This window comes from Tachyglossus aculeatus, chromosome 12 (genome assembly GCF_015852505.1).
Source record: "Tachyglossus aculeatus isolate mTacAcu1 chromosome 12, mTacAcu1.pri, whole genome shotgun sequence".
NCBI lineage: Eukaryota > Metazoa > Chordata > Mammalia > Monotremata > Tachyglossidae > Tachyglossus > Tachyglossus aculeatus.
The window spans coordinates 19,795,686-19,821,320 of record NC_052077.1 but is presented as its reverse complement, the minus strand read 5'-3'; the positions used below and the strand labels follow the sequence as shown (position 1 = coordinate 19,821,320).

Genomic DNA, 25,635 nt, shown 5'->3' with positions numbered 1-25,635 from the left:
ACGAAACAAATACATTAAAGAGAGAAACTAATTTTGGGTTGCTGTGTAGTGTCTTTAAAATTTAAGATGGTGTATTGAAAGAATCCTCTCTCCTAAGGGCTGAAATGAAGGCAATCCATTTTCCCTGATGGAAAACCTGACACAGTAATCATCATCTTTTGAAAAGAAATGTTGTTGTCTGACGCTATGAATCTGGAGGAGAAGAAGGGAACAACCAGGCTTCACAGAAAGTAAACTCGAGATTTCATACTGATTTTCAGGAACAAACTCTTGACCAGCTTTGATTGGTTATTTGTCTGGCTGTTCCTAAGGTAACACATATCAGCAAGAGGGAAGGGAGGAAAGAAAGAGAAAGCAAAAGAGATGGAGAGGGAGAGGAAGCAAGAGAGAGAGGGAGAAAAAAGGAAGGAGGAAGGAAGAGAAGGTGGAGGTCACTGCTGCACTTACACAAAGGATAATCACGTGAAAGGAAATATATATATATTGTGTGTCTGTCATGAAAAGCAGCAGGGAGAGATAGGGAAACTGGGGGAGGAACACATGATAGGAATCCACACTAAGTCAGAAAAATATAAGAACAGGTTTGTTGGGAATCAGATAATGTCAGGGACGTGAAATTACGTGTGTTTGTTATAAACGGCTATTTGTGTCATAAAATCAGGAGATCTCGTCCACTTCTAATTCAAATTTTCATCAAATCTTCTCCAGGAGACTGTACACTTCATGCATATTAAAAACTTTCTGGCAGTGTGATAGCTCAAATATTTCAGAGATGAGGGAGGGGAATATCTCCTTAACTCTGAATTCAGCAACAGCTGCACGGGCAGTCAGAGAACACGCTCAAAAGCCAAAGGAGAAAATTTCTTGTTTTATACCAGGCAGAGTATATCCACTTAGAAAAAAAATGAACAAAATCCAAAATATCAAGTCATAAGCACAACACCCAGGCATGAAATTTGAATAGAATCAGGAGCCAACACTAGAACAGAGATTGGGTTGGTGGAGGGGCACCAAAACCCCCCTCATTTGCCAGTTCTCTGAACAGGAGAATATTAGCGTAAAAATCTTTCATGCCAGTCTAGGAATCTGCAATGTAAGTCTGAAGCAGCTGTCCCAGGCGAGAGCATTTGAAATGTTAATATAGAAAGAAGGAAATATTTTATATCTCTATGTGGTGGAAAATCTCCATCCAAATGAATGCTGCTGCTTTTCACTAGGGAGCAAGGGAAGAATGGTGTGGGGGATAGAAAAAAAATGGAATCCGAAAGAAGAATGAAAGAAAGGCGAGAAAAATAGTGGGCAGAAGATAAAGGGCCAGAGTTAATGACTGTGGCTCTTGATACAGATTCTGTTTCCCCTCTCTCCCTTCTCGACATCATGTGCCCAGTTTACACTGTGCAACATAGTACCCTGATTTCATTGCAGTGTCTACAGTGCTGCCTAACCTACTTGCAGGAGACAGCCTGGGAGCCAGCCAGCCTGATGTACTGTACTAACCATGTGACGGAAAGGCTCTGAATTAGATTGTGCCTCTCCCAGTGGAGTTACAGCAATGTTGCTTTATTGCTCTGCTTTGCCAAAAGACAGCATATAAGTGGTGCCAAAAGAGAAGAAAAACATTCCTAAAACCACACTGTCACTGAGTAGGAGACACTGATGAGGTCATAATTTGGAGCAAAAATGAGCATAACCCGCAAACTATCATTTATATAGCTAGGAAAAAATGGGCAGGGAACGTTTCTGCCAACTCTTGCATTTTACTCTCCTAGGAGTTTAGAATAGTGCTCTGCACAAAGTGCTCAATAAATACCACTGATTGATTGACAGTTCCACGCTCCAGGAGAAACACGACTGGCAGGAATGAGAGACAATGGGATTGATTTTATGCAAACATCTATCCCAGTAATAATAATAATATAATTACAGTACTTGCTACGCATTTACTAAGTGCCTGTCTAAACGCTGGGACAGATACAAGTTTTTAGACTGCAGACTCTTTTAGACTGTGAGCCCACTGTTGGGTAGGGACTGTCTCTATATGTTGCCAATTTGTACTTCCCAAGCGCTTAGTACAGTGCTCTGCACATAGTAAGTGCTCAATAAATACGATTGATGATGATGGTACAAGTTAATCGGGTTGGACGCAGTCCCTGCCCCACATGAGGCTCACAGTCTAAACAGGAGGGAATAGGATTTAATCTTCATTTTACAGATGAAGTACTGAGGTACAAGGAAGTTAAGTGACTTGCCTTAGGTTACTATGGAGACAGGTAATAAACCTGGGATGAGAACCCCAGGTCCTCTGATTTCCAGGCCAGTGCTCTTTCCTCTAGGTTACACTATTTCTCTACAATCAATTCCTTTGCCTAGGTTCTCAGTCCTGAGATTTCTGGACCAAGGCTTATACCTTATCTGTGACAAGGCCTAGCCCCATCTCCATCATTTTTATCCTCTGAGATGATGTTTTGCAAGGCATTTAGGTGAGACACACTCCAGGACACAAACTGGGGCTATAAAAAGGTACCAGATTCTGACATATAGTTTCATTCAATAGTATTTATTGAGTGTTTATTGTGTGCAGAGCACTGTACTAAGCGCTTGGGAAGTACAAGTTGGCCACATATAAAGACGGTCCCTACCCAACAGCGGGCTCACAGTCTAGAAGGGGGATCTCCTGTCATCACCGAACTAAAAAGTGTAGAACTGCATTGCTGCCTGAAACCAGGAGATGGGAAAAACCTGGGAAGTTCCCCAATAAGAGCAGACAGGAATCCATCTGGTATTATTATTAGTTATGGTGTTCACTGAGAAGCAGCATGGCTCAGTGGAAAGAGCATGGGCTTTGGAGCCAGAAGTCATGGGTTCAAATCCCAGCTCTGCCACTTGTCAGCTGTGTGACTTTGGGCAAGTCACTTCACTTCTCTGGGTCTCAGTTCCCTCATCTATAAAATGGGGGTGAAGACTGTGAGCCCCCCGTGGGACAACATGATCACCCTGTAACCTCCCCAACACTTAGAACAGCGCTTTGCACATACTAAGCACTTAATAAATGCCATTATTATTATTAAAAATAATAATAACAATAATGATGGTGTTTGTTACTATGTCTGAGGGTACAGTACAACAGAGATGGTAATCACGTTCCCTGCCCACAACGAGTTTACAGTCTAGAGGGGGAGAGAGACATTAATGTACATAAATAATTTATAATATATAATTTAAAGACATGTAACCCAGTAGTTAGAGAAATGCATGCCTAAAGTAAAGACTTTCCTGCAGTCAAGATGTGGATATCCTTTTCTATCCTTGCCTGCATTTGACAATGGTTTCCTACTCTATGACTGCGTTCATCCTGAGGTTTCCTGATGCTTTCCCTGAATCGTGCGTGTCTTCCCCTACTGATCATAACAACCTTAGAAGAACTAGCTCCAGCATGCAGTGTCAAAAGTTAATACGTAATGAAACCACTGTTCAGAGAAGAGAAAAAACAAAGAAAGAGAGATGCAATAAAAAGAGATGAAGAAAGGGAGATGCATGTGTGCTACCTTGGAATAAGGATTTGGTAGCCAGATAACAGCCTCTCAGGGTCGCACCTGGAGAGTTTCCAGTAGTCTACTAGTCACGACTACAGGAGGAAAAGTCAAGCAGATGCTTACCCGTTCCATTCCTAGCTTGGCCAGTGGCTAGCAAGTGGAAGGCAACCTGCTACAAGTCAGAACTCACCTGTGCTGGGCAGCAGCGGCATGGGAAAGAGTCGAGGAAAGAGACACAGTTTATTGCATGGAAGGAGGCAATGGTAAACCATGTCCGTATTTTTACCAAGAAAACTCTATGGATAGATACAGTAACGGAATGATTGCTGACGGCGTTGGAGCGTTCTGGGAGAGATGTGCCCATGGCGTCACTATGGGTAGGACACCACTCAACAGCATGAGATAACAACAAGCCAGGTAACACAGTCCAAAGTGGGACAGAGATTGTGTTATCATCATCATCAATCGTATTTATTGAGCGCTTACTGTGTGCAGAGCACTGTACTAAGCACTTGTGTCCATTCTGCTACCTACCCAAGCTTTTAGTACAGTGCCTGGTGCATAGTAAGTGCTTAACAAATATACCACAATTATTATTTTTCCTTCACTGAAAAATGTGGCAAGCATTTAACTTAGCACTGGGGTATTGCACTGATTCTGGTGTTCTCCACTAACAAGCCTGCATAGCATTGTTCCTTCACCTCCTGTTACATCAGTTCATTCCCAATATAGTCATTTCCCAGGGTTCTGCTTTACAGGACTGGTATTACAATTGTATCTCCTTTCAGTCATCCATTGAGAGAATCTATTACTGTGATTTCATTTTTCTTCTTGCCAGATAATCACTGGAGGAATCAGCTAAGAAGGCTGAATTTTAGATTCTCGGCTTGAGAGAAAACAGTTAGCTTACTGTTTTGTCTTAGGAAAGGATGGGAGTAAGTGATGCATTTGATGATGATTTTTCATGCAATCTTAACGAATAAAAAAATCTTAATCCTTACAATTACTACTCATACAGAGGGCTAATAATAATAATAAATTTGGCTTGGCCAGTCACAGCTCGAAGTGAGTTATGTGTATGAACAACAACCAGAATCACCTTAGAAAAATCTCAAACTGAATCTTATTCTCATAGACAATGTGCTATTTGGGTATAACTGACACTCAGGTTTACAGCAGGGAAGCAACTCCCTCTCAATAAGGTCGACATTCATGTTTTATAGGTCAGGCCTTTGTTTCTTTTGTCCAGAAAGACCTTGGAAACCAACCAGATTCTTAACTCTAATTTCACATAGATTAAGGAACAACATTTGCATAATATACTAAGCCTGTAAGAAGGTAAGCTCGTGGGCAGGGAATGTGTCTGTTATACTGTACTCGCCCAAGCGCTTAGTACAGTGCTCTGCACACGATACGCGCTCAATAAATACAACAATGAAAGGTACTATTTGTTATGCATTATTTTTGAGATTAGAATTCAATGATGATAATGCTATTAGGGAAGCCAAAATCTTACTGGAGACAAAAAAAATGTACTAATGTTCAGGATGAGCCTACAGCATTTTCCATCAAAAAGGATTGAATTTTGTGGTAGACTCTTTTCATCAAATGGTTTTTAGCTAACTAAAAACAGACCAAAAAGGCATTAGACTGCTAGTGAAATGAGGGCAGGACTGGTATCTTTTACTTAACAAATGCTTCTGTTGCTGAGCCGGCAGAGAGGAGTAAAACAGGTAACAAGTCAGATTCCACCAACCCATGTTGTGTGTCAGCTCCAAAAAGGGTGTTGTAAGTACCCTACATAAGTACCCTACATAACCCTAGAGGCTTAGAAGCAGCATGGCTCAGTGGAAAGAGCCTGGGCTTTGGAGTCAGGGGTCATGGGTTCAAATCCCGGCTCCACCACTTGTCAGCCATGTGACTTTGGGCAAGTCACTTAACTTCTCTGTGCCTCAGTTCCCTCATCTGCAAAATGGGGATTAAGACTGTGAGCCCCCTGTGGGACAACCTGATCGCCTTGTATCTCCCCCAGCGATTAGAACAGTGCTTTGCATATAGTAAGCACTTAATAAATGCTGTTATTATTATTATTATTATTATTATTATTGTTATTATAAGAAGGTGTTTATCCTCTGGACCACAGACTTGAAATTGTCCTACCACTCATCTATTGTCTTGGTAAGGAAAGGTCTCAAGCACAGAAAGAGATTTAAAAAAAGAAAAAACAGTCTTTACAAACCTTGACTAAGTCAGTTAGTCTGCAACTCAGTTAACAGCACTCACTGACTTCCACTGTCTGTTGTGCACTGTACTAAGTGCTTGGGAAGTACAAGTTGGCAACATATAGAGATGGTCCCTACCCAACAGCAGGCTCCCTACATATCATCATCTCTAGTCACTGTACAATCTCTACTTGATACTTCGCTGAAGCTGCAAGGGAAGAGGAGCCATGCCCTGCATGGTTAAAGAGTTAACAATCTAAGGCACTTGACCCCAACAGCAGATTTCCCAAGTTTTATTCTAACAAGTGGAACTAATGCGCCACTCACCTTCCACAAAAGTGGAGATGGTTTTACCTTAAGATTCTAATTCTCCGGAACCCTTATTTGGAATGTGTGCTTTTCTGGGAGGGTGAGGGTGATTGTTTGTTTCTGCTGTGTTGTGTTTAACACAATAAAGCAGAGTTGTGAATTATACAGATGATGAAAGAGTAGCAATAAGATCAAGGTGTCTGGTCCCCGAAGCTAAATTAGATTTAGAAAGCACCATCACAGACAAATGAATTGATGAAGGGAAGCTATTGCTCTTGCTATTCCACTAACCAACTTGAACACTCACTCATTCATTCATTCAATCTCATTTATTGAACACTTACTGTGTGCAGAGCACTGTACTAAGCGCTTGGGAAGTACAAGTTGGCAACATATAGAGATGGCCCCTACCCAACAGCGGGCTCCCTACATATCATTATCTCTAGTCACTGTACAATCTCTACCTCAACAACTTTGAAATCCCTGCATCTGCCACAACCTCCTCACCTGCCATTCCTTCCCCACGCACACCCTCTCCCAGCAAATCTGTGCTTTTCCCCTACAAAGACTTCTAATCTTTTGACCCCATCCAATTTTCTCAAGTCACCATGCCCCATTTAGTCTCCAAACCGACACTATCTCTATGCAAATAATTCCCAAATATGCACATCCAGCTTTGAGCTCTCTCTTTCTCTGCAGTCTATTTCCTCCTGCCTTCAGGACACCTCTACTTGGATATCCCACCGGACATATCAAATTTAACTTGTCCAAAAGAGAACTCCTAACCACTCCCAGCCAATCCCTGCCTTACCCGTGACGTTCCCATCACTGTAGACAGCACCACCATCCTCCCTATCTCACAAGTCCATTACCTTGGCATTACCCTCACTCGTCTCTTTCACATTGCTAAAATTCTCCCTTCCTCTCCATCCAAACTACTACCATGTTAATCCAAGCACTTATCCTATCCCACCTAGTTTACTGATTCAGCATCCTTTCTGACTTGCCTGCCTGCCCCAACTACGGCTCATATTTTATTACGCTGCCCGGATCACTTTTCTAGAAAACCACTCAGTCCACATTTCTACACTCTTCAAGATCATCTAATGGGTGCTCTTCCACCTCTGCATCACATTGCAACTCCTCACCATTGATTCTACAGCAATCACCTTGCCCCCTCATATCTTACTTTGTTGATTTTCTACTACAAACAGCCTGCATACTTTGCTCCTCTAATGCCAACCTGCTCACTGTATCTCAATCTCGTCTATCTCGTGGCCGACCTCTAGCCAACGTCTTGCCTCTGGTCTGCAACGCCCTCCCTCTTCATATCCGACAATCACTCTCCCCATCTTCAAAGCCCTATTAAAAGCACATCTCTTCAACGAGGCCTTCCCCAACTAAGTCCTCATTTCCTCTTCTCCCACTCCCTTCCGCACGCTGCCCTTGCATGCTTTATTCACTCCCCCCCTCCATCCCATAGCATTATAACATCTTTAATTTATTGATTTATATTAATATCTGTAGTTCTCTCTAGACTGCAAGTTCATTGTAAGCAGGAATGTGTCTACCAACTGTGTTATATTCTCCCAAGCACTAAGTATAGTGTGGTGCACACAATAACCTCTCAATAAATAAAACTGATTGCTAAAGGAGGGTAAAAACTTCATAGAGGACAGGAGAGATGAGAGACAAGGCAAGGTAGGTGGGTGTCGTCAACTTTGTGGGCCAAATTTTTCAAGTCACACATGGGGGTCGGGGGGGAGGCCGGGGGGAGGGAGAAGGAGACAGAGACAGAGAGACAGAAAGATGGGGGACAAGGGAAGAGAATAGTTTCATTTGGAAGAGAAGGGTAAAAAAATTCAATTGAGCTAGTATAAGGAGCAATGTTATATGGAGAATGCAAAAGGGAGAAGAATTTATTCTATACATAGGTCTATGTGTGTATACATGTATACATACATATATATATATATATATACATGCACATACACAATTGATGATGTCAAACATCACATCATAAACATCACAACACAAAGCGTTACAAATCATTTTCTGAGCAATTCCAACATAGCTCTAGTTGAATGTAACCTAGGAAACCCTCCAAATGAATGAGCTTTGTATGACCTTAGACACATACACAAACACAAGTAAAATATTTTTCAAAATAGACAAAGTACAGCCTGTTATTTGGCTGTTAGAGAAGAAGAGTTCCGCTGGCCAGTGTGGCTGCGATCAGCAGTCTTCCTCCAGAAACTAAGTCAGCGAGACAGCATATGCAGCATGAGCACAACAACATTTTGGCTAGAATGAGCAACTTCCAATTCTACCCTGGTTGGGTGACATTTGGAAAGAGGTTGGGGGGCATTATAAGTCCAAAGAAAAAGAGAAAGAAGCTGGGAGGATTACTTGTCATGGACCTGGCTCCATCCATTATAACTGGGGCTAACTTGTTTAGAGAAAACGTCTTATAAAAAATGACTCTAGAGCATTTGAAATATCTTGACCTATGATGTAATGTCCTCCAAGGAGACTTAGTAAGCAATTCTTCACTGGCAATGAAGTCACCCATCACCTTATTGAGTGCACAGGTAAGTAATAGCCTCAGATTGATTGATTGTAATGAATAATACCCACAAATCATAAACATCAGCAGGAACCTCAGAAATCCAATTCCCGGGTGTTGTTTTCTACCTGTCAAAAGCGAGGGCTCCATTTACACACCATTCGGACATCAGAAATTCTCTGCTTCTGTATTTTTCCTCCACGAATGTGCTTCACCCTCACAGGTGCACTTGGATTTGTACACTTATTCACCCCTCCCTCAGCCTCACAGCCCCTACATCACCGTAATGTGTTTATTTATATTAATATCTGTCTCCCCCTCTACACCGTAAGCCAGTTGTGGGCAGGGAATGCGCCTGCCAACTCTGTTGTACTGTACACTCCCAAAAGCTTAGAACAGTGCTCTGCACACAGTAAGAACTCAAGAAATATGATTGATTCATCGATCGGTTGCAGCTTCTGGGATTGCGGCACCTTGGGACAGCCCCACTCTCATACAGCCTGTCGGTCCAAGTGCTCACTGTTTGCTGGGTCTACCGGGTGAGGGTATATGAGAGGACAGAGTGGCTAGAGACCTAAGGATCTCTCTGAAGAGAACCAAGAATGAGCCCTGTCCTGAGGTTTGCTGTGCAAAATGGTGATGTCTCCCCCTTTTAGACTGTGAGCCCACTGTTGGGTAGGGACTGTCTCTATATGTTGCCAATTTGTACTTCCCAAGCGCTTAGTACAGTGCTCTGCACATAGTAAGCGCTCAATAAATACGATTGATGATGATGATGATGAACCCACCACACTCTTAAAGAAATGGATCATATCTACTTACCTCATTGTCCTTTCCCAAATACTTAGTACAGTGCCCTGCACACAGTCAGGGCTCAATAAACACCACCGACCCCCTGAAATGAGTCCTCACACAGCACAAATTTCGAAGCTCCAAAGAAACTCAGAGCCATCCGAAGACATGTAGCTAAAAACGGACTTAAAAAAGGCAAATGTACTTTTTGCCAAAGTGTACCGATAACTTGGAAAAGCAAAATATTTGCTAGATAAAACAGAAATCTGACCTCTCTCAGTCAATCAATGACAGTTCAGTGCTTACTGAATGTACAGGACTGCACTAACTGCTTGGCAGAGTACGATATCAAAGAGTTGATAGACATGTTCCCCCCACTCGCCAGGAGCTTAACAGTCTAGAGGGAGAGACAGACGTTACATAAATTACAAAAAGCAGGCCTGCCTTTCCATGATCCAGCTGGCCAGCTTTAAGGGCATACAGAGTTTACAGGGAATGCATGTGGAACAGGAGTGTTTCCTGAGGGGAATCTCCAGGGACAGACACGGGATCTAATTCCCAGCTATGGATTTTTTTGCAGTACTCAGCCCAGTGCACCGCACAGAATAAGCGCTTAATAAATGCTATTACTACTCTGCTACTGGGTTGGGAATCCCAGAAATAGCAGCCGCAGGTTACAAAAGCAGAGTGGCCGAGTGGATAGGGCACAGGATTGGAAGTCAGGAGATCTGGGTTCTAATCCCAGCCCCACCATTTGCCCGCTGTGTGACCTTGGACAAGTCACTTAACTTCTCTGTCTCAGTAAAATGGAAATAAATATCTATTTTCCCCCCTCCTAAGGCTATGAGCTCTATGTGGGACAGGGATTGTATCTGGCCTGGGTTATCTGTATCTACCTTGCCATTTAGCACAGTGCTTGGCACATAATAATGGTGTTTTTTAAGTGCTTAATATGTGTCAAGCACCGTTCTAAGCGCTGAGGGAGATACAAGGTAATCAGGTTGTCCCACATGGGGCTCACAGTCTTTAATCTTTAGAGAAGCAGCGTGGCTCAGTGGAAAGAGCCTGGGCTTTGGTTTCAGAGGTCATGGGTTCAAATCCCGGCTCCACCACTAGTCAGCTGTGTGACTTTGGGCAAGCCACTTAACTTCTCTGGGCCTCAGCTACCTCATCTGTAAAATGGGGATTACCACTGTGAGCCCCAGGGGACAACCTGATCACCTTGTAAATTCCCCAGCGCTTAGAACAGTGCTCTGCACATAGTAAGCGCTTAATAAATGCCATTATTATTATTATTATTTAATCCCCATTTCACAGATGAGGTAACAGGCACAGAGAAGTGAAGTGACTTGCCCAAAGTCACACAGCTGACAAGTGGCAGAGCCGGGATTAGAACCCACGACCTCTGACTCCAAAGCCCGTGCTCCTTCCACTGTGCCACGCTGATTCTATTACAACTATTGTTAATCAGACACTGGGGGTGATACAGTAAGGGAAGGACTTTGGAAAATATTGTGAGACAAAGATATTTAATGACAATGGGGTGTTTCCGCTAGGGTCCGCAATACAGGGATGACAAAGTGACACAAACCATGGGACGTGAGCAGAGGAAAAATGTGCTTGTGACAATGGAAAAAGGAAGCCATGAAATGGAGGTTACATAGCACAATGGTTCCTTGGCCCATACTTATTGGCCCACAGTGCCTAAAGAAAAGGAACGTACAGAATTTGTCAACGTTCCCCAAGACACAGCGTGGCTTAGTAGAAATGGCATGGGCTTGAGAATCAAGAGGACATGGGTTCTAATCCTGACTCTGCCACTTGTCTGCTGTGTGACCTTGGGCAAGTCACTTAACTTCTCTGTGCCTCAGTTACCTCATCCGTAAAATGGGGATTAAGAGTGTGAGCACCACGTGGGACAACCTGATTACCTTGTAACTACCCCAATGCTTAGAACAGTGCCAAACAGTGCTTAACAAATACCATTATTCTTATTATTACATCTGGTGGAGGGGGGATACCAAACTTTCAAGTCTTTATGGAATTGTCTGCACAACCAATTTTACGTTATGCCATGTGGATTCTCCCCTGGGAGAATTTTCCTCCTTTTCTCTAGCGATCCTCTTATCGGGCACGCTCTCCATTCATCCCACACAATGGATAAAACTAATCAGAGGCAAAAGCCTTCTCCCTAAGGTGTGCTGTAGGATATAAAAAGTCTTTCTAAAACACCCATTAAAAAAAAGGGATAAAAGGGAGTACTGTAAACAGGAAGATGGCAATCCACAGCTGTCCTCCATCAGGAGGGTTGATATTCATCCAATTCAGCAGGCCCGATCCTCACCCACTAGCGCTGCTAACTGCTCTCCCTACTCTTCTCTCCTGCTGCCAATATCTCGCTCACAGCCTCTCCCCATTTCCCGGAATTCCTTCCCACTTTGCATCTCCCCATTTTAAAGCCCTCCTGAAATCCCAGCTCCTCCAGATCTTCCCTGATTAATTTCTTTGAAAAGCAGCATTGACTGGGAGTCAGAAGGTCATAGGTTCTAATGCAGACTCTGATGCTTGTCTGCTGTGTGACCTTGGGCATGTCACTTCACTTTCTGTGCCTCAGTTACCTCATCTGTAAAACGGGAATGGAGACTGAGCCCTACGTGGGACAGGGACTGTGACCAACCTGATTTGCTTGTGTCCACCCCAGCACTTAGTGCAGTGCCTGGAACATAAGAATAATAATAATGATGGCATTTATTAAGAGCTTACTAAGTGCAAAGCACTGTTCTAAGCGCTGGGGAGGATACAAGGTGATCAGGTTGTCCCACGTGGGGCTCACAGTCTTAATCCCCATTTTACAGATGAGGGAACTGAGGCACAGAGACTTGCCCAAAGTCACCCAGCTGACAAGTGGTGGAGCCGGGATTTGAACCCATGACCTCTGACTCCAAAGCCCAGGCTCTTTCCACTGAGCCACGCTGCCCTTCCCAAAGCCCGAAGTAAGGACATAGTAAGGACTTAACAAATACAACTATTATTCTAACCTTCCCAACCTAATTGCTCCCAACTGCCACTTCATCCCTTCCTTGCCACACAAGCAACTGAGTGGTATTTGAGGATATTTTTTGAGTGCTTACTGTGCGAAGAGTGCCGTACTAAAGTGCTTGGGAAAGCACACTATAACAGAGTTGACAGACACGAGCCCTGCGCACAAGGAGCTTACAGACTACAGGGTGAGACAGACATTAAAATAGATTAGCGAGAGAAAATAAGAATAGAAGCAAATTTACACAAATGCTGTGAGGCTCGGGTGAGTTACCAAGGTGCTTAAGGGGTACAGTGCCAAGTGCACAGTCAGTGCAGATGGCAGGGTAGGTGAGGGAAATAAAGGACTCAGTCAAAGAAGGCTTCTTGTAGGAAATGTGATTTTAGGAGGGTTCTGAAGGTGGGAAGAGTGGTGGACTATCGGATATGACATCCTCCAAAGCACTTACGCACATAAGCTTTCCTCTACTTTGCATAACTTATGCACTGAAGTCTGTACTCCCCTTAAGCATTTAGGTACTCAAACCCCTGCCACCTTTACTTATAATTTATTTTAATGTTTGTCTTCCCCACTAGACTGTAAGCTCCCTGAGGGCAGGAATCATGACTACTTACTTGGTTGTACTCTCCGAAGTGTTCAGTACATCATCATCATCATCATCAATCGTATTTATTGAGCGCTTACTATGTGCAGAGCACTGTACTAAGCGCTTGGGAAGTACAAATTGGCAACATATAGAGACAGTCCTTACCCAACAGCGGGCTCACAGTCTAAAAGGGGGAGACAGAGAACAAAACCAAACACACTAACAAAATAAAATAAATAGAATAGATATGTACAAGTAAAATAAATAAATAGACTAATAAATATGTACAAACATATATACACATATACAGTTCAGTGCTGTGCACCCAGGAAGTGCTCAAAAAATACCACTGATGGGTGATGGATGGATGCCGCATGACTTCCCTCCTTCCTGTAATTTACTTTAGTGTCTGTTTCCTCAGATTTTAAGAGCCGAGGATCACAGCTCCTAATTCTAATGGCCTCTCCTGAGAGTGTAGTACAGTGCTCTGCACTCAGGAGCCATTCAAATACTTTAGATTGATTGGTTGATTGGATGCACTGATGTTGGTTATTTTACTTTACATGACTACCCTCCCAGTCCTACGGCTCGGAAGAAGCGCCCACGTTTACAGGGACCTGCCTGGGGAAGAAAGCGACTCTGGAGCAAGGGTGGGATCGGGGTTTTCCCCTTTCCCGCCTGCCAGAGACTAGAGTCGGGAAGCAGCCTGGCCTAGTGGACAGAGAACGGGCCTCGGAGTCAGAAGGACCTGGGTTCTAATCCCGGCTTCGCCACTCTGTCTGCGGTGTAACCTTGGACAAGTCACTTCACTTCTCTGAGCTTCACTTACCTCATCTGTCGAATGGGGATTAAAACTGTGAGCCCCATTTGGGACAGGGACTGTGTCCAATCTGATTAGCTTGTATCCACCCCAGAGCTTAGTACAGCGCTTGGCACATAGTACACACCTAAACACCCATTATTGTTATTATTATTACTAAAAAGAACTTGTTCACCTGTCCTATCGATGTCATTATTTGTAACCTTTTGACAAATGTACCATACCCTGACTATTCTAGTCCTTGAAGGAGGTGTCCAGCATTCTCTAACGCCAGCAATAGCTACCCTATCCCTCAGATGTGTTTCTGGGAGCTGGAGAAGAGGGAACCTCCCTGAAAGAGCTTGGCATGCACTAAAATATGCTTACGAGTGAATTCCCTTCAACGAGAAACATCACACACATTAGTAAGGAACGGAGCTGTATTAAAACCATTTTACGGACCTCTCGAATTGTCCAGCGGGAAACCGCCACAATACAAAGAAAATCTCTTTTCCAGTCTCGACTCTTCCACGTTTTTCTTTTTGGGCCTTTCAAGGTTGGAGAGCTTTCTCTGACATTTTAGAACTGGTACGACTAGGGAGCCAGGGAATTCACTCAAGAGTTTGATTTATGACCAAAAATATCACACTCATGTTTCAAGCATAAGCGTCTTGTGAATTTGGCCTTGGCCGTATTAAGGCTCATAATGTCACTTTTCTGCTGAAATGCAGTGGAAGTGAGATTCCTGACTTAACTGCTCTCCACTGCCTAACCTCAGTATGTTCCAGCTGCAAATAATTAAGAGCTATTTGTTTCATATTAAATCTGAACCCAGATCAAATTTCACCTCTGATAGACAATGGGCAAGAGTCTCCACCTGGCTTTTAGCTCCAGATGCACCTATCTTGCTTTCCTAGTTCCAACATTTGCTGCTTTTTGCTTCTGTGTACGCCTACTGAAATTTAAGTGAATCTAGATTGTAAGCGCCCTGTGAGCAGGGAACATGTCTACCAACTCTGTTACACTGTACTCTCCCAAGTGCTCAATACAGTGGTCTGCACACAGTAAGTGTTCAAAAGATACAATTATTTATCTGAATGCCCGATATATGCTTGTCTTGTATAGTTGAGTGAAATAATATATTTAATTATGCACTACACATCTGAGATGTAGTATTTATCAAGAATGTATAATTATCTAAATATAGGCCGAACTCCATTTGGGAAGTTTCATCTCGTTTCATCTGTAAATGGGTCTTGAGTGTAAGAAACCTTCCAATCCTTCCAAACCTTCCAATCATACGTGCTTACAGACTAATTTACTTCAGACCTTGAACTTTGGGTCTCTTCGTTCATGTGGCTGATGCGACTGGTGAGCAAGGCCTGAGGTAATGGAATCAGCACCTCTCTCACACTGGGAAAGGAGTGGGTCGAACAGAGCAGAGAGGGCCCTGAAAATAGATTCTCAAAATGTAAATCATTTTTTTGAAAAGGGTATTTGTTAAGCACATATTACGTGCCAAACACTGTACTAAGCACAGGCTTTGATAAGCCTGTAAACTCTCTGTGGGCAAGGAACACGTCTACCAACTCTGTTGCATTGTACTTTCCCAGGCATTTAGTACAGTGCTCTGCATATAGTAAGAACTCAATAAATACTATTGATTGACTGATTGCCTTTCACTTTTGCATCGTATCATTATTTCAAAACCCAATGGAAAAAGACACTCACTGATTCGATGTCCAATCCACAAAATCTGCGGCACTGGGGAAGAGGTGGTTTTTGTCCGGTCCCGTGGGGCTGCTAGAAATTGCAGGTGTCGGAGACTGGGAAGAAAGGGATTCTTGACTGCCAGTGGGGGTGTCCTCCTTTGGAGAGGTATAATTATCAGCTAAAATAAAAAAGGGGATCAGAATTCAAAGAAATGCTCTGGAAAAACATACCATGCACCTAACAAATCACATTGCATTACTTGATTTGTCACTCAAATTACTCCTTAAAGTTCCATTTATAATTCAGTCTCCGACTACTTGGGACCCCTCTCTTGAAAGGCTTTTTTTTTTCCAAGCCAGAGATTCCTAAAATAAATCATCTGGAATGCAGAGCAGGAAGTACTGTCCCACAAGACAACACAGTAATCAAAATCAAATCAAAAGCAAGACCATAGCCTTGAGCGTGACCACAGTGAGTTTCTAATCTATAATCAGCAGGCATCTCTCAACCGCGTGCTACCCTCACAGACGATTGAGAACAGAGCTGCGGTGCACTGCGGTCTGACCCCCCTTTCCTGGTCTTCCCGACGGCTTTTCACTCGACTCCCCGAGCTCCTACTGGGGGCACAATAGATTAAAAACACTTCAAAAGGGACTTTCAGAGCTGGTACAGCTGTCCGTCTTCCCACTCTGGCCTGTCCTGAGAAGGTTCCTTTAGAGGGATGAATACCTGCCTCATGACAAACATATCTGAAAGAAGTTCCAAGGGTCTAGGCAGCTGCGGCGACTGTGGGAGGGAAATCTTGGCTGAAAGCGAAGAAACCTTTTCAAGTTTGGCGGTTTGATTTATGTGCTACGGGAACACCATTTTATTAAATACATCGAGCATCATTTATACATGTTACAAGCTTTGGAGAGGAACTTGGGAAATGGAAAACAGATTACAGTAAGCTGTTTCCCCACCTATTATTTTTCTTGCTTCTTTGGCACTCCTTGCCTCAGCCGTAATATCCCTGCAAGTTTTCCCTTCACAGAGCCCTTCAGGGTTCCACGGTCTCCACCAATTTCACCATCTTCATTTAAGTCAGGTAACCGAGGCAGACACACGACACCACGGCAGACACCAAGTTACCTAGTGAAGAGCTCGACGTCTCACTGCACAATCGCTGCAGCAGCCAAAGGGACCACAGAATGGGTTTAAGGGGCTCAGGCCACCACCTATGTCTACGATCAGGTGACGGCATCATTTTTTAGGATCTCTGGGGCTTGGACTCAGCATGAATAAAAATCCAGAAATAACAGGATCCTTGCTTGAAGCCAGCCTTGATGGAATCAAATTCCAGTACCTACTGAGCTGAATGAAAACTCCAGGCTCGGATGTAAGATGGATCCCAACATAATTAAACTCCAAGCTCTCTTCTACAGTCCAGCCCCAGCTCCATAGAGAGGCCATAATTGTGACCCGACTGTAGGAAGGGTTCGTACATCGATCGGCCTGTCTGGCCCCCGGAAAGGACAAAATACAAGGTTCAGAAAGCTCTTGGAAATGAACAGCTGGAGGAAGGGACTTGGGAAAAAGGCTCTCAGAAAGAGGAGAAATCTCAGGGAGGAGAGCTGTGGAGAGCTCAAAATGGGGTGTGTGGTAGAAAGAAAGCCCCCTATGGAGGCAGTGATCTGGGAAAGCCTGGGATTCAGTGCCCAGGGAAAAAATGGGGTGGGAAGAGGTTTCTTAAGAAAACTGGGGGGTGGGGGGTGGATTTTGTTGGAGGGCGAAAGGGGAAGAAGCGCTGGAGGGCAAGGCAAGAGAGGGAGAAATTGCTTATGAGGGAAGAATCTACCATGATATAATCTTAACCTACCTCTGTAAGGCCCTGAGTTATCTCGGTTCACTGGAGTGCAAACGGAAATGACAATGAGACTGCCCATAGCAAAGTCACTTTTTCCACAGCTACTCACCACAAGAGGCTTTGGCTAATTGGTATAACTCGGTCCCAGACAGAAGGGCCAATTTTCAACCAAATGAACCGCAACCTTCTGATAGGCCATTGCTATGACTTATTAGCAATTTTTTTCTTGAACCCAGTCCAGTCTGAAACACACACTCCGGAGTAAAGGTTACATCCTCCTCTGCTTCATGAAGGCTCTGCCCAAGCCAGGGTTTTGTATCTCTTTATTTCTCCACTGAAAGGAGCCAGCCTGCAGCCCGGATAACGCCTGCTTTCCCGGGCCTCTCTCCCCTACACCCTTTCACAATCAGGCTAGACTGGCTTCCTTAGAGATTAATACCCCATAAAGCGAAAATACCGGTAAGTAGTCTAAAGTAAGTCTCCGAAAATATACCTACAATGCAGCTGCTAATTTTGGGATACAACTTGGCCAGGAGGATCAAAATTTGATAAGTTCTGAGGCGGAGGAGGCTAACCTTAAAAATGAGTCAAACAACGCATTCCAGGCAGATGCTGCTCATTCCGGCAGCAGCTTCTTGGCTTCGGTGGCCTGGATACCAGCAGGTCCTCACCTTTAGATGCTGCATTATTTGCCAGCACGGCCTGACCTACCACAAGCGGATGAGGAGAGCCGGAGAGACCAGGGGTGACTAATTCACTGCCTCTGTTTGTAACTATAAGCCCGGCAGCACGATGAGCCTCTGGTGATGCAGACAGCGGGAGTCTAATGCAACTTTAAAAAGATGCCTTAGACGCTTGAAAAACTAGACACACCAACTTCCCATTTTATATCCCCCACTGTTGCTCTCCTCCTCAATGGGTTCCTTCCAGCATACTGATGCAGCACAGATTGTCATTTCACATATTAAATCACATCTTATTAGAAGGATTTGCCTCCTCCTGCCAAACATTAGCAATAGGAACCCATCAAGTGAAAATACCATCTGTAGAAGCATATATATTTACATAGGCAGGCCAAGCATAGAGGACTTCTCCAATCCTCCTTTCAAGCATCTGCAGCCCCCTGTTCCTTCTCTTCATATAAAAAACAATGTGAATCCTTGAACACAGCAAACAACCTTCAACAGAACTTCAGTGCCAGAGACATTAAATCAAATGGCCATAAATACTGACCTCACATTTAGTTGTCATTTTTTAAATTTTTAATCAAACTCCAACTTTCAAAACTGCCTCATAATATTCAGACACTATTAAAAAATAGTAAGTCTACCTTGTAATTCAAGGCTTTCTTCCTTACTTTTTTCTTTTCTGCTATATTGGTATATATGTCTGCTATATTGTTATACTGTACTCTCCAAAGCCCCAAAGCACACAATAAGTGCTCAATAAATATGACTGATTGATTGTGTCAGCCACTTCATTCTTTTCAAACAGCCAAAGGGTCACTGGGGAACAGAATAAGGAAGGTGAAAACATCTTCCAATTTGAATGCCTGAAAGAGGGTGTCTTTACACAGAATCTGTAGAGATTCTGGGGCTATCCAAGCCTAGAAATAGCAGTATAGCATCTCTCCTCCTAACTTTACCAAACATACTGATAATATCCACAGCTAGTGCAAAAATGCATGGTACATAACAAACGCACAGCCCATTAACTCTCACCACAACCCCAGTTCATCGTAAAAAATGGCAAAAGGCAACAGAACCCTGTTTTCATAGTAGCCGGGTCTCAAAATTCCTACTCCTTTCCTAAACTGGAGTTTCATAGCTAGTGAACAGCCAGGTGCTTTAGGTGCTTCATTATTAATGACAACTAACATAGGTAGATGGCAAAATGTCACTTTCTAGAGGCTTTAACGATCAAAGGGAAAGAGTAGAACTCATTTCATTTTCTAGTTCCTACAGTTATCCCCTAGATTGTAAACTCTACAATGGAGTCTCCCAGTTCTATTATATTGTGATTTCTTAAGCGGGTTTAGTAGAGTGCTGTGCATATGATGAGCTCAATAAATAACAGTGATTTTGATAAATACTCTAATTGCCGGTAGCAAGAGCTGCTAAAGGTGAGTGACTTTAAAAAAATAATTGCAGCCACAGCCATACAGCTTTCTCAGAGAGCCATGTATAATGCTAAGGATGCCTTCCTCCTAGGAAAACAGCAATACCCTCCAAAAAGTTGCATCCAAATTATACTGCAGTATTACCATTATTATTATTTTGTTTGTTAAGCACTTATTATGTGTCAAGCAATGTTCTCAGCATTGGGGGAAGGTACAAGTTAATCAGGTTGGACACAGTCCCTCTCCCACACGGAGCTCCCAGCCTGTAAGCTCGCTGTGGGCAGGGAATGTGCCTGTTTATTGTTATATTGTACTGTTCCAAGCACTTAGCACACTGCTCCACACACAGTAAGGACTAGATAAATATGACTGAATAAAGCAGGAGGAAGAACAGGTACTGAATCCCCATTTTCTAGTTGAGGAATGTGAGGCACAGAGAAGTTAAGTGACCTGCCGAATGTCATACAACAAACATCTGGAGAGCTGGGATTAGAACCCAGGTCGTTTGGTTTCCAGGCCTCTGCTCTAACCACTAGACCCTGCTGCTTCCAATCTCCTGCAGTTAACTTTGCTATTCAAGAGTCATTCACTGCCTCAGTTGCTGGGGGGAGACATGAAGCTGAGAGACTTCTTCCTGCCCGCCCTCTTAAAACCAGTGTGGTGCCACGCGCTACTATAACAGGAAACTGCCAAGCATCTAAAATAGTGTTCTGCACAAGGGAGCTGAGAGTTATGTTAGGGACACAGCATAAGTTTCAGGATGATGTAGTCAGACTCAGACCCAGAACTTGACTTTCATCCAAGCAGCCACAGACACTCTCTGACTTTCCAACCTCTCTCTCCAAACACTAGCTTATGCTGGCAACTCAAATTGCCAGAAGAACGGAAATATCTTCTTTAAATGTCACTAATCAATTCTTGGCATTCAGTATAAAGGCTGTGAATAAAGAAACTGCTCAGTGACAAAACTGAAAGGAAACCCAACAGCTATTTCTCAGTCAAGACACTCATTCTGCTTCTCTCCTCGATTTCCTGTGCCTGGAGGAACCCGACTTACAGATCATATCTTCTAACTGATGATGAAAATAATAACACTAGTGATGATAATAATTAGTCTGTGAGTCCTATTTGGGACAGGGACTATGTCCAACCTAATTGACTTGTATCTATCCCAGTGCTTAGAACAGTGTTTGACAGAAAACCTGATGGGTTAGGGTTGGCCAGTCCTTTCCTAGAGAAGCAGGCTTTGGAGTCAGAGGTCATGGGTTCAAATCCCGGCTCTGCCAATTGTCAGCTGTGTGACTTTGGGCAAGTCACTTCACTTCTCTGTGCCTCAGTTACCTCATCTGTAAAATGGGGGATTAAGACTGTGAGCCCCCCGTGGGACAACTTGATCACCTTGCAACCTCCCCAGCACTTAGAACAGTGCTTTGCACATAGTAAGCGCTTAATAAATGCCTTTAAAAAAAAAAAGGTAGCGTGGCTTAGTGGAAAGAGCACGGGCTTGGGAGTCAGAGATCAGGGGTTCTAATCCAAAGTCCGCCACATCTGCTGTGTGACTCTGGGCTTCACTTCACTTCTCTGTGCCTGAGGCACTTCTCTGTGCCTCAGTTCCCTCATCTGTAAAACGGGGATTAAGACTGTGAGCCAACCTGATTACCTTTTATCTACCGCAGCGCTTGGAACAGTGCTTGGCACACAGTAAGCGCTTAACAAATGCCATTATTATTATTATTGTTGTAGACAATTTAACAAATACCATAAAACAATAAACAAACAATAATAATAAATTATGGCACTTGTTAAGTACTAAGTGCCAAGCACTGTTCTAAGCACTGGGTTAGGTACAAGTTAAGCAGGTTGGATGCAGCCCCTGTCCCACATGGGGCTCACACTCTTAATACCCATTTTACAGATGAGGTAACAGAGGCCCAGAGAAATCAAGCGAGTTGCCCAAGGTCAGACTACAGACTTGTGGCGGAGTCGGGAATAGAACCCAGGTCCTTCTAATTCCCAGGCCCATGCTCTATCCACTAAGCCACACTGCTTCTCTAGGAGAGGACTGGCCAACCCTAACCCATCAGGCTTTGGCCCAAGCAACAGCTCCCAGCTACCAACTCTAGCTCACCATCACTCCGTCCGCATTCAGTACAGCCATCCCAGAGTGGCGCGTAGCTATGCTATCTCAGCCATGCCTCCTTCATGCCTTTAATCGTTCTTAAGATACCATGGAGGAAGAAGAGAGAGGTGGAGCGGGGTTTGGGTGAAAATGGTCTAAGACCTGGGAGCGAGAGTCTGGAAGATTAAATCTGAAGTCAGGGAACATGTCTACTGTACTCTCTCAAGCGCTTAATACAGTGCTCTGCATGTGGTTAGTGCTCAATAAGTACCACTGATTGATTGATTGTGTGGAGACTTTAGTTCCTCTGGAAGGCTCACAGAGGCCTCGGGCCCACTCCCCTCCCCTAACCCAAGGTTGCCCCCATGGATTAGCAGCAACCAAAAATGGTAGCTGGGGCCTCCTCTAAGGCTTGATCTTACCTATAATTTCTGTCTACTACCCACTTTCTGGGTATTAACACCAAATGAAAGGGATGATCAAGATGAAAACTACAATCACCTACAGCAGATCAAAGATATTTACTGAGCACCTACTGTGCTGCTCACTGAACTAAGTGCTTGAGAGAGTATCCTACAACAGAGTTGGCAGACACATTCCCAGACCACAAAGAGCTTAAGATCAATCAATCAATGGTATTTATTGAGTGTTTACAATATGCAGAGCACTGCACTAAGTGCTTGAAGTCTGGAAGGGGAGGCAGACGTTAAAATCAATTACAACTTTACTTTACTTGTACATACTTACTACTCTATTTTGTTAATGATGTGCATATAGCTATAATTCTATTTATTCTGATGGTTTTGACACCTGTCTACATATTTTGTTTTGTTGTCTGTCTCCCCCTTCTAGATTGTGAACCCGTTGTTGGGTAGGGACCGTCTCTATATGTTGCCAACTTGTACTTCCCAAGCGCTTAGTACAGTGCTTTGCACACAGTAAGTGCTCAATAAATACAATTGAATGAATGAATGAATATATATACATAAATGCTGCACAGGGAGGAGGGTGGGGTGACTATCAAGTGCTTAAAGGGTACAGATCCAATGATCAGATGAGAGGCCTTCGGCAGCCACCAATGGTTTGGGTGCTGGTTATTTTTTTAATTCATCCCGACTTCTCTGAAATAACTTCATTTTGTTATGGAGAGTGCTGTAAACAGGAGTCAACGGGGGCATTCAAAGAATATTTACATTTGGAAAAGTCTAGAATCTTTCATCTCCCTTCAGTCTGACACCGGAAGAAAAAAGAAAGAAATTAACACCGACCCGGCCCATTAAGGAGAGAAAGCTAATTATGTTTCTCGGCAGTGGAAGGTGTACTGGGAGGGAGATTATAATTACCAAGTAGAAGGGAAAGTCCCCGTGTCCCACTTATCCCAACCGAAAGTTACTTTGGCTGTTAGGACTGCCAGGCTGGAGAGAGGTTGGGGTGAAAGACAGGGCCCAGATCCTTTCATCCCAGCTTGCCCTCTTGAAACCGAGAAACATAATGAAGCTAATCAACAAACAGATTAAAGACAATCAGTTGGATGAAACTAATTTGCCTGAGTAATAAAATTCCTTGATCTGAAATCTGGTCTAGGAGCCAGTTACTTGATCCTAGGAGACAGTTACTTCCTTCTTTTGAAAACTGCTGAACTCAATATCTTTACATAGAAACTCGCCACGGGGTTACGTACCCAAAACACACCAACACATACCCAATCCATAAACCAGGAAAATGCTGATTATGAACCTACATCACAGCAATGAAGGAAAGGGAAAATGCAAATAACCCGACAGACTGTAAATCAAACAGGAGGAAGTTTGAAAGAAACAAACAGTGCATAGTATTTAGGCCATTCTCCACTGATGGCAGAAAAACAAGACACTGGTGAACAGACAGCAAAACAGAATGAACAAGCAATAAGGGAACGGTTGGAAGAGATGGTGCGGGAATTAGTTGTGTTACAATGTCACTTTATGTTAAAGGGAAGCCCGTGATATAAAGTACAGACCACATCAGCAAGACAGTGGGAGCTAATATGCAGTATGTGACAACATAATATTACAAGCTGAAGAACCACCCTCACGTCCCAAGCTTGAGGGAAAGCTGGCAATTCAATTTTGAAATGAGGGGGATCAGTTAAATAGCCGTGTCGGTACAAGTCAAAGCAAATGGTCTTACATTGAAAAGTGGAATTCTTACCTTATGATCACAGTTGTGGGAGTGGGGGGTGGGGTTCGGAGGGCGGGAAGAGAGACTCTAGTCAGGGTTGTGAGATTTCAGCTTTTGCATAAACAAACATAAACAAAAGCACCCACGGGCCACTTTCCCCATAGCCTTAAAAGGGACCGAAAGTTTGATCAATTCTGCCCCACATCATCCTGAAACAACATGTCACACTTTGGGAAGATACCAAGCCAAGCAACATTTCTCCAAATGAGGTTGGGAGAAGATGTCTGACGGAACTGAGGAAAAGAGCAGAAAGAATTCCTTCTGCCAATCTACAGTGAAGGGCTCGTATTACATGAAGTGTGGGAGATAAAGGGGAAAATGTTCAATTTTAATAATCAATCAATCGTATTTATTGAGCACTTACTGTGTGCAGAGCACTGTACTAAGCGCTTGGGAAGTACAAGTTGGCAACATATAGAGACAGTCCCTACCCAACAGTGGGCTCACAGTCTATAAGTCTATAATTCTAATAAGAAGGAAAGATATTTTCCTTAATTATATAGTCAAGATACACTGAACAAAACCTGAACCAACAGCCCCAAAGTGAGAAAAGAGTACACAGGAATGCACTATCAGTTTTTAGTGTCGTAGTAAATTGAAAGTTCATTTAAACAAAATCAGGATAAGATGTGGCGTCACAAATAGGAAACATTACAAATCCTTCTGCATTAACACTGATTATCTTGCCATTTAGCATCACTGGTAGTGACAAATTTCATTAGCAGCATTTCTCCAGATACTACAAAACAAATACTAAAAGCATATTTGTATCGAACACAGAATTCCTCACATTCCCTGCAGTGTCTTTGCACCGCTTAGAGTGGGAAGCAAAATTTCACTGGTCATATCCTCTCCTGTTCTTTCCATTTGTTTTGTTTGGAACTGCATTGAGAGACAAAACCAATCTGAGTAGCTACAGTAACAAACTACTTTCACTAAAAGGAATTCCTTGTAAAGGTTCGGCAGAGAGGCAGGAACTCAAAACCCTACTAAAATCACATCTCTTCCAAGAGGCCTTCCTTACCTAATCTCTCATCTCCTCGGCCTATTTTCCCTCTCTCCTGCCTCGCCTATGAATTTCAGTCCACACCCACTAAGCACTTGGAAACTCACCCCACAGAACCTAAATACACGCTCTCATACTCAGTTACTTCTCTGCGGCGTGCGGCAAGTCACTTCGTGGCTTAGTGGAAAGAGCCTGGGCTTGGGCGTCAGAGGTCATGTGGTCTAATCCCGGCTCCACCACTTGTCAGCTGTGTGACTTTGGGCAGGTCACTTCACTTCTCTGTGCCTCAGTTCTCTCATCTGTAAAATGGGGATTAAGACTGTGAGCCCCATGTGGGACCTGATTACCTTGTATTTCTCCCAGCACTTAGAACAGTGCTTGGCGCATAGTAAGCACTATTATTACTATTATTATTATGCTCTGTCCTCACCTGCAAAATGGGGATTCAATACCTGTTCTTCCTCCAATTTACACTGTGATTTCCATGTGGGATCTGATGATCTTGTATCTATTGAAGTGCTTAATACAGTGCTGGGCACATAGTAAGTGCTTAACAAAACACACAATTATTATTATTATTACCTTCCCTGCCTGAAATGTTTATTTTAGTGCCTATCTTCCCTAACTAAATTGAAAGCTCCTTGAGGGCAAGGATCATGTCTAACTCGACTGTACTCTCCCATGCTCTTCTAATTCCAGTTCTTCCACTGGTCTGTTTCATGATCTTGGGTGCCTCTCTTTCCTTGTTGGTGCCTCAGTTTCTCT

The 25,635-nt window shown here is 43.4% G+C and overlaps 1 protein-coding gene and 1 non-coding gene across 2 annotated transcripts in view; one reads left to right on the top strand and one right to left on the bottom strand.

Annotated features, from left to right (window-relative positions):
• The window catches only part of ARHGAP10 (Rho GTPase activating protein 10), a 262,121-nt gene that overhangs the window by 14,762 nt on the left and 221,724 nt on the right, over positions 1-25,635 (bottom strand). Inside the window, exon 20 of the mRNA XM_038755281.1 lies at positions 15,579-15,738. Within this exon, the coding sequence (XP_038611209.1) occupies positions 15,579-15,738 (160 nt within the window). The remainder of the gene's footprint in view (positions 1-15,578; positions 15,739-25,635) is intronic.
• On the top strand, positions 3,576-3,713 carry LOC119935919. The gene has a single exon (XR_005453517.1). It is a non-coding gene; the product is annotated as a small nucleolar RNA SNORA7 (small nucleolar RNA).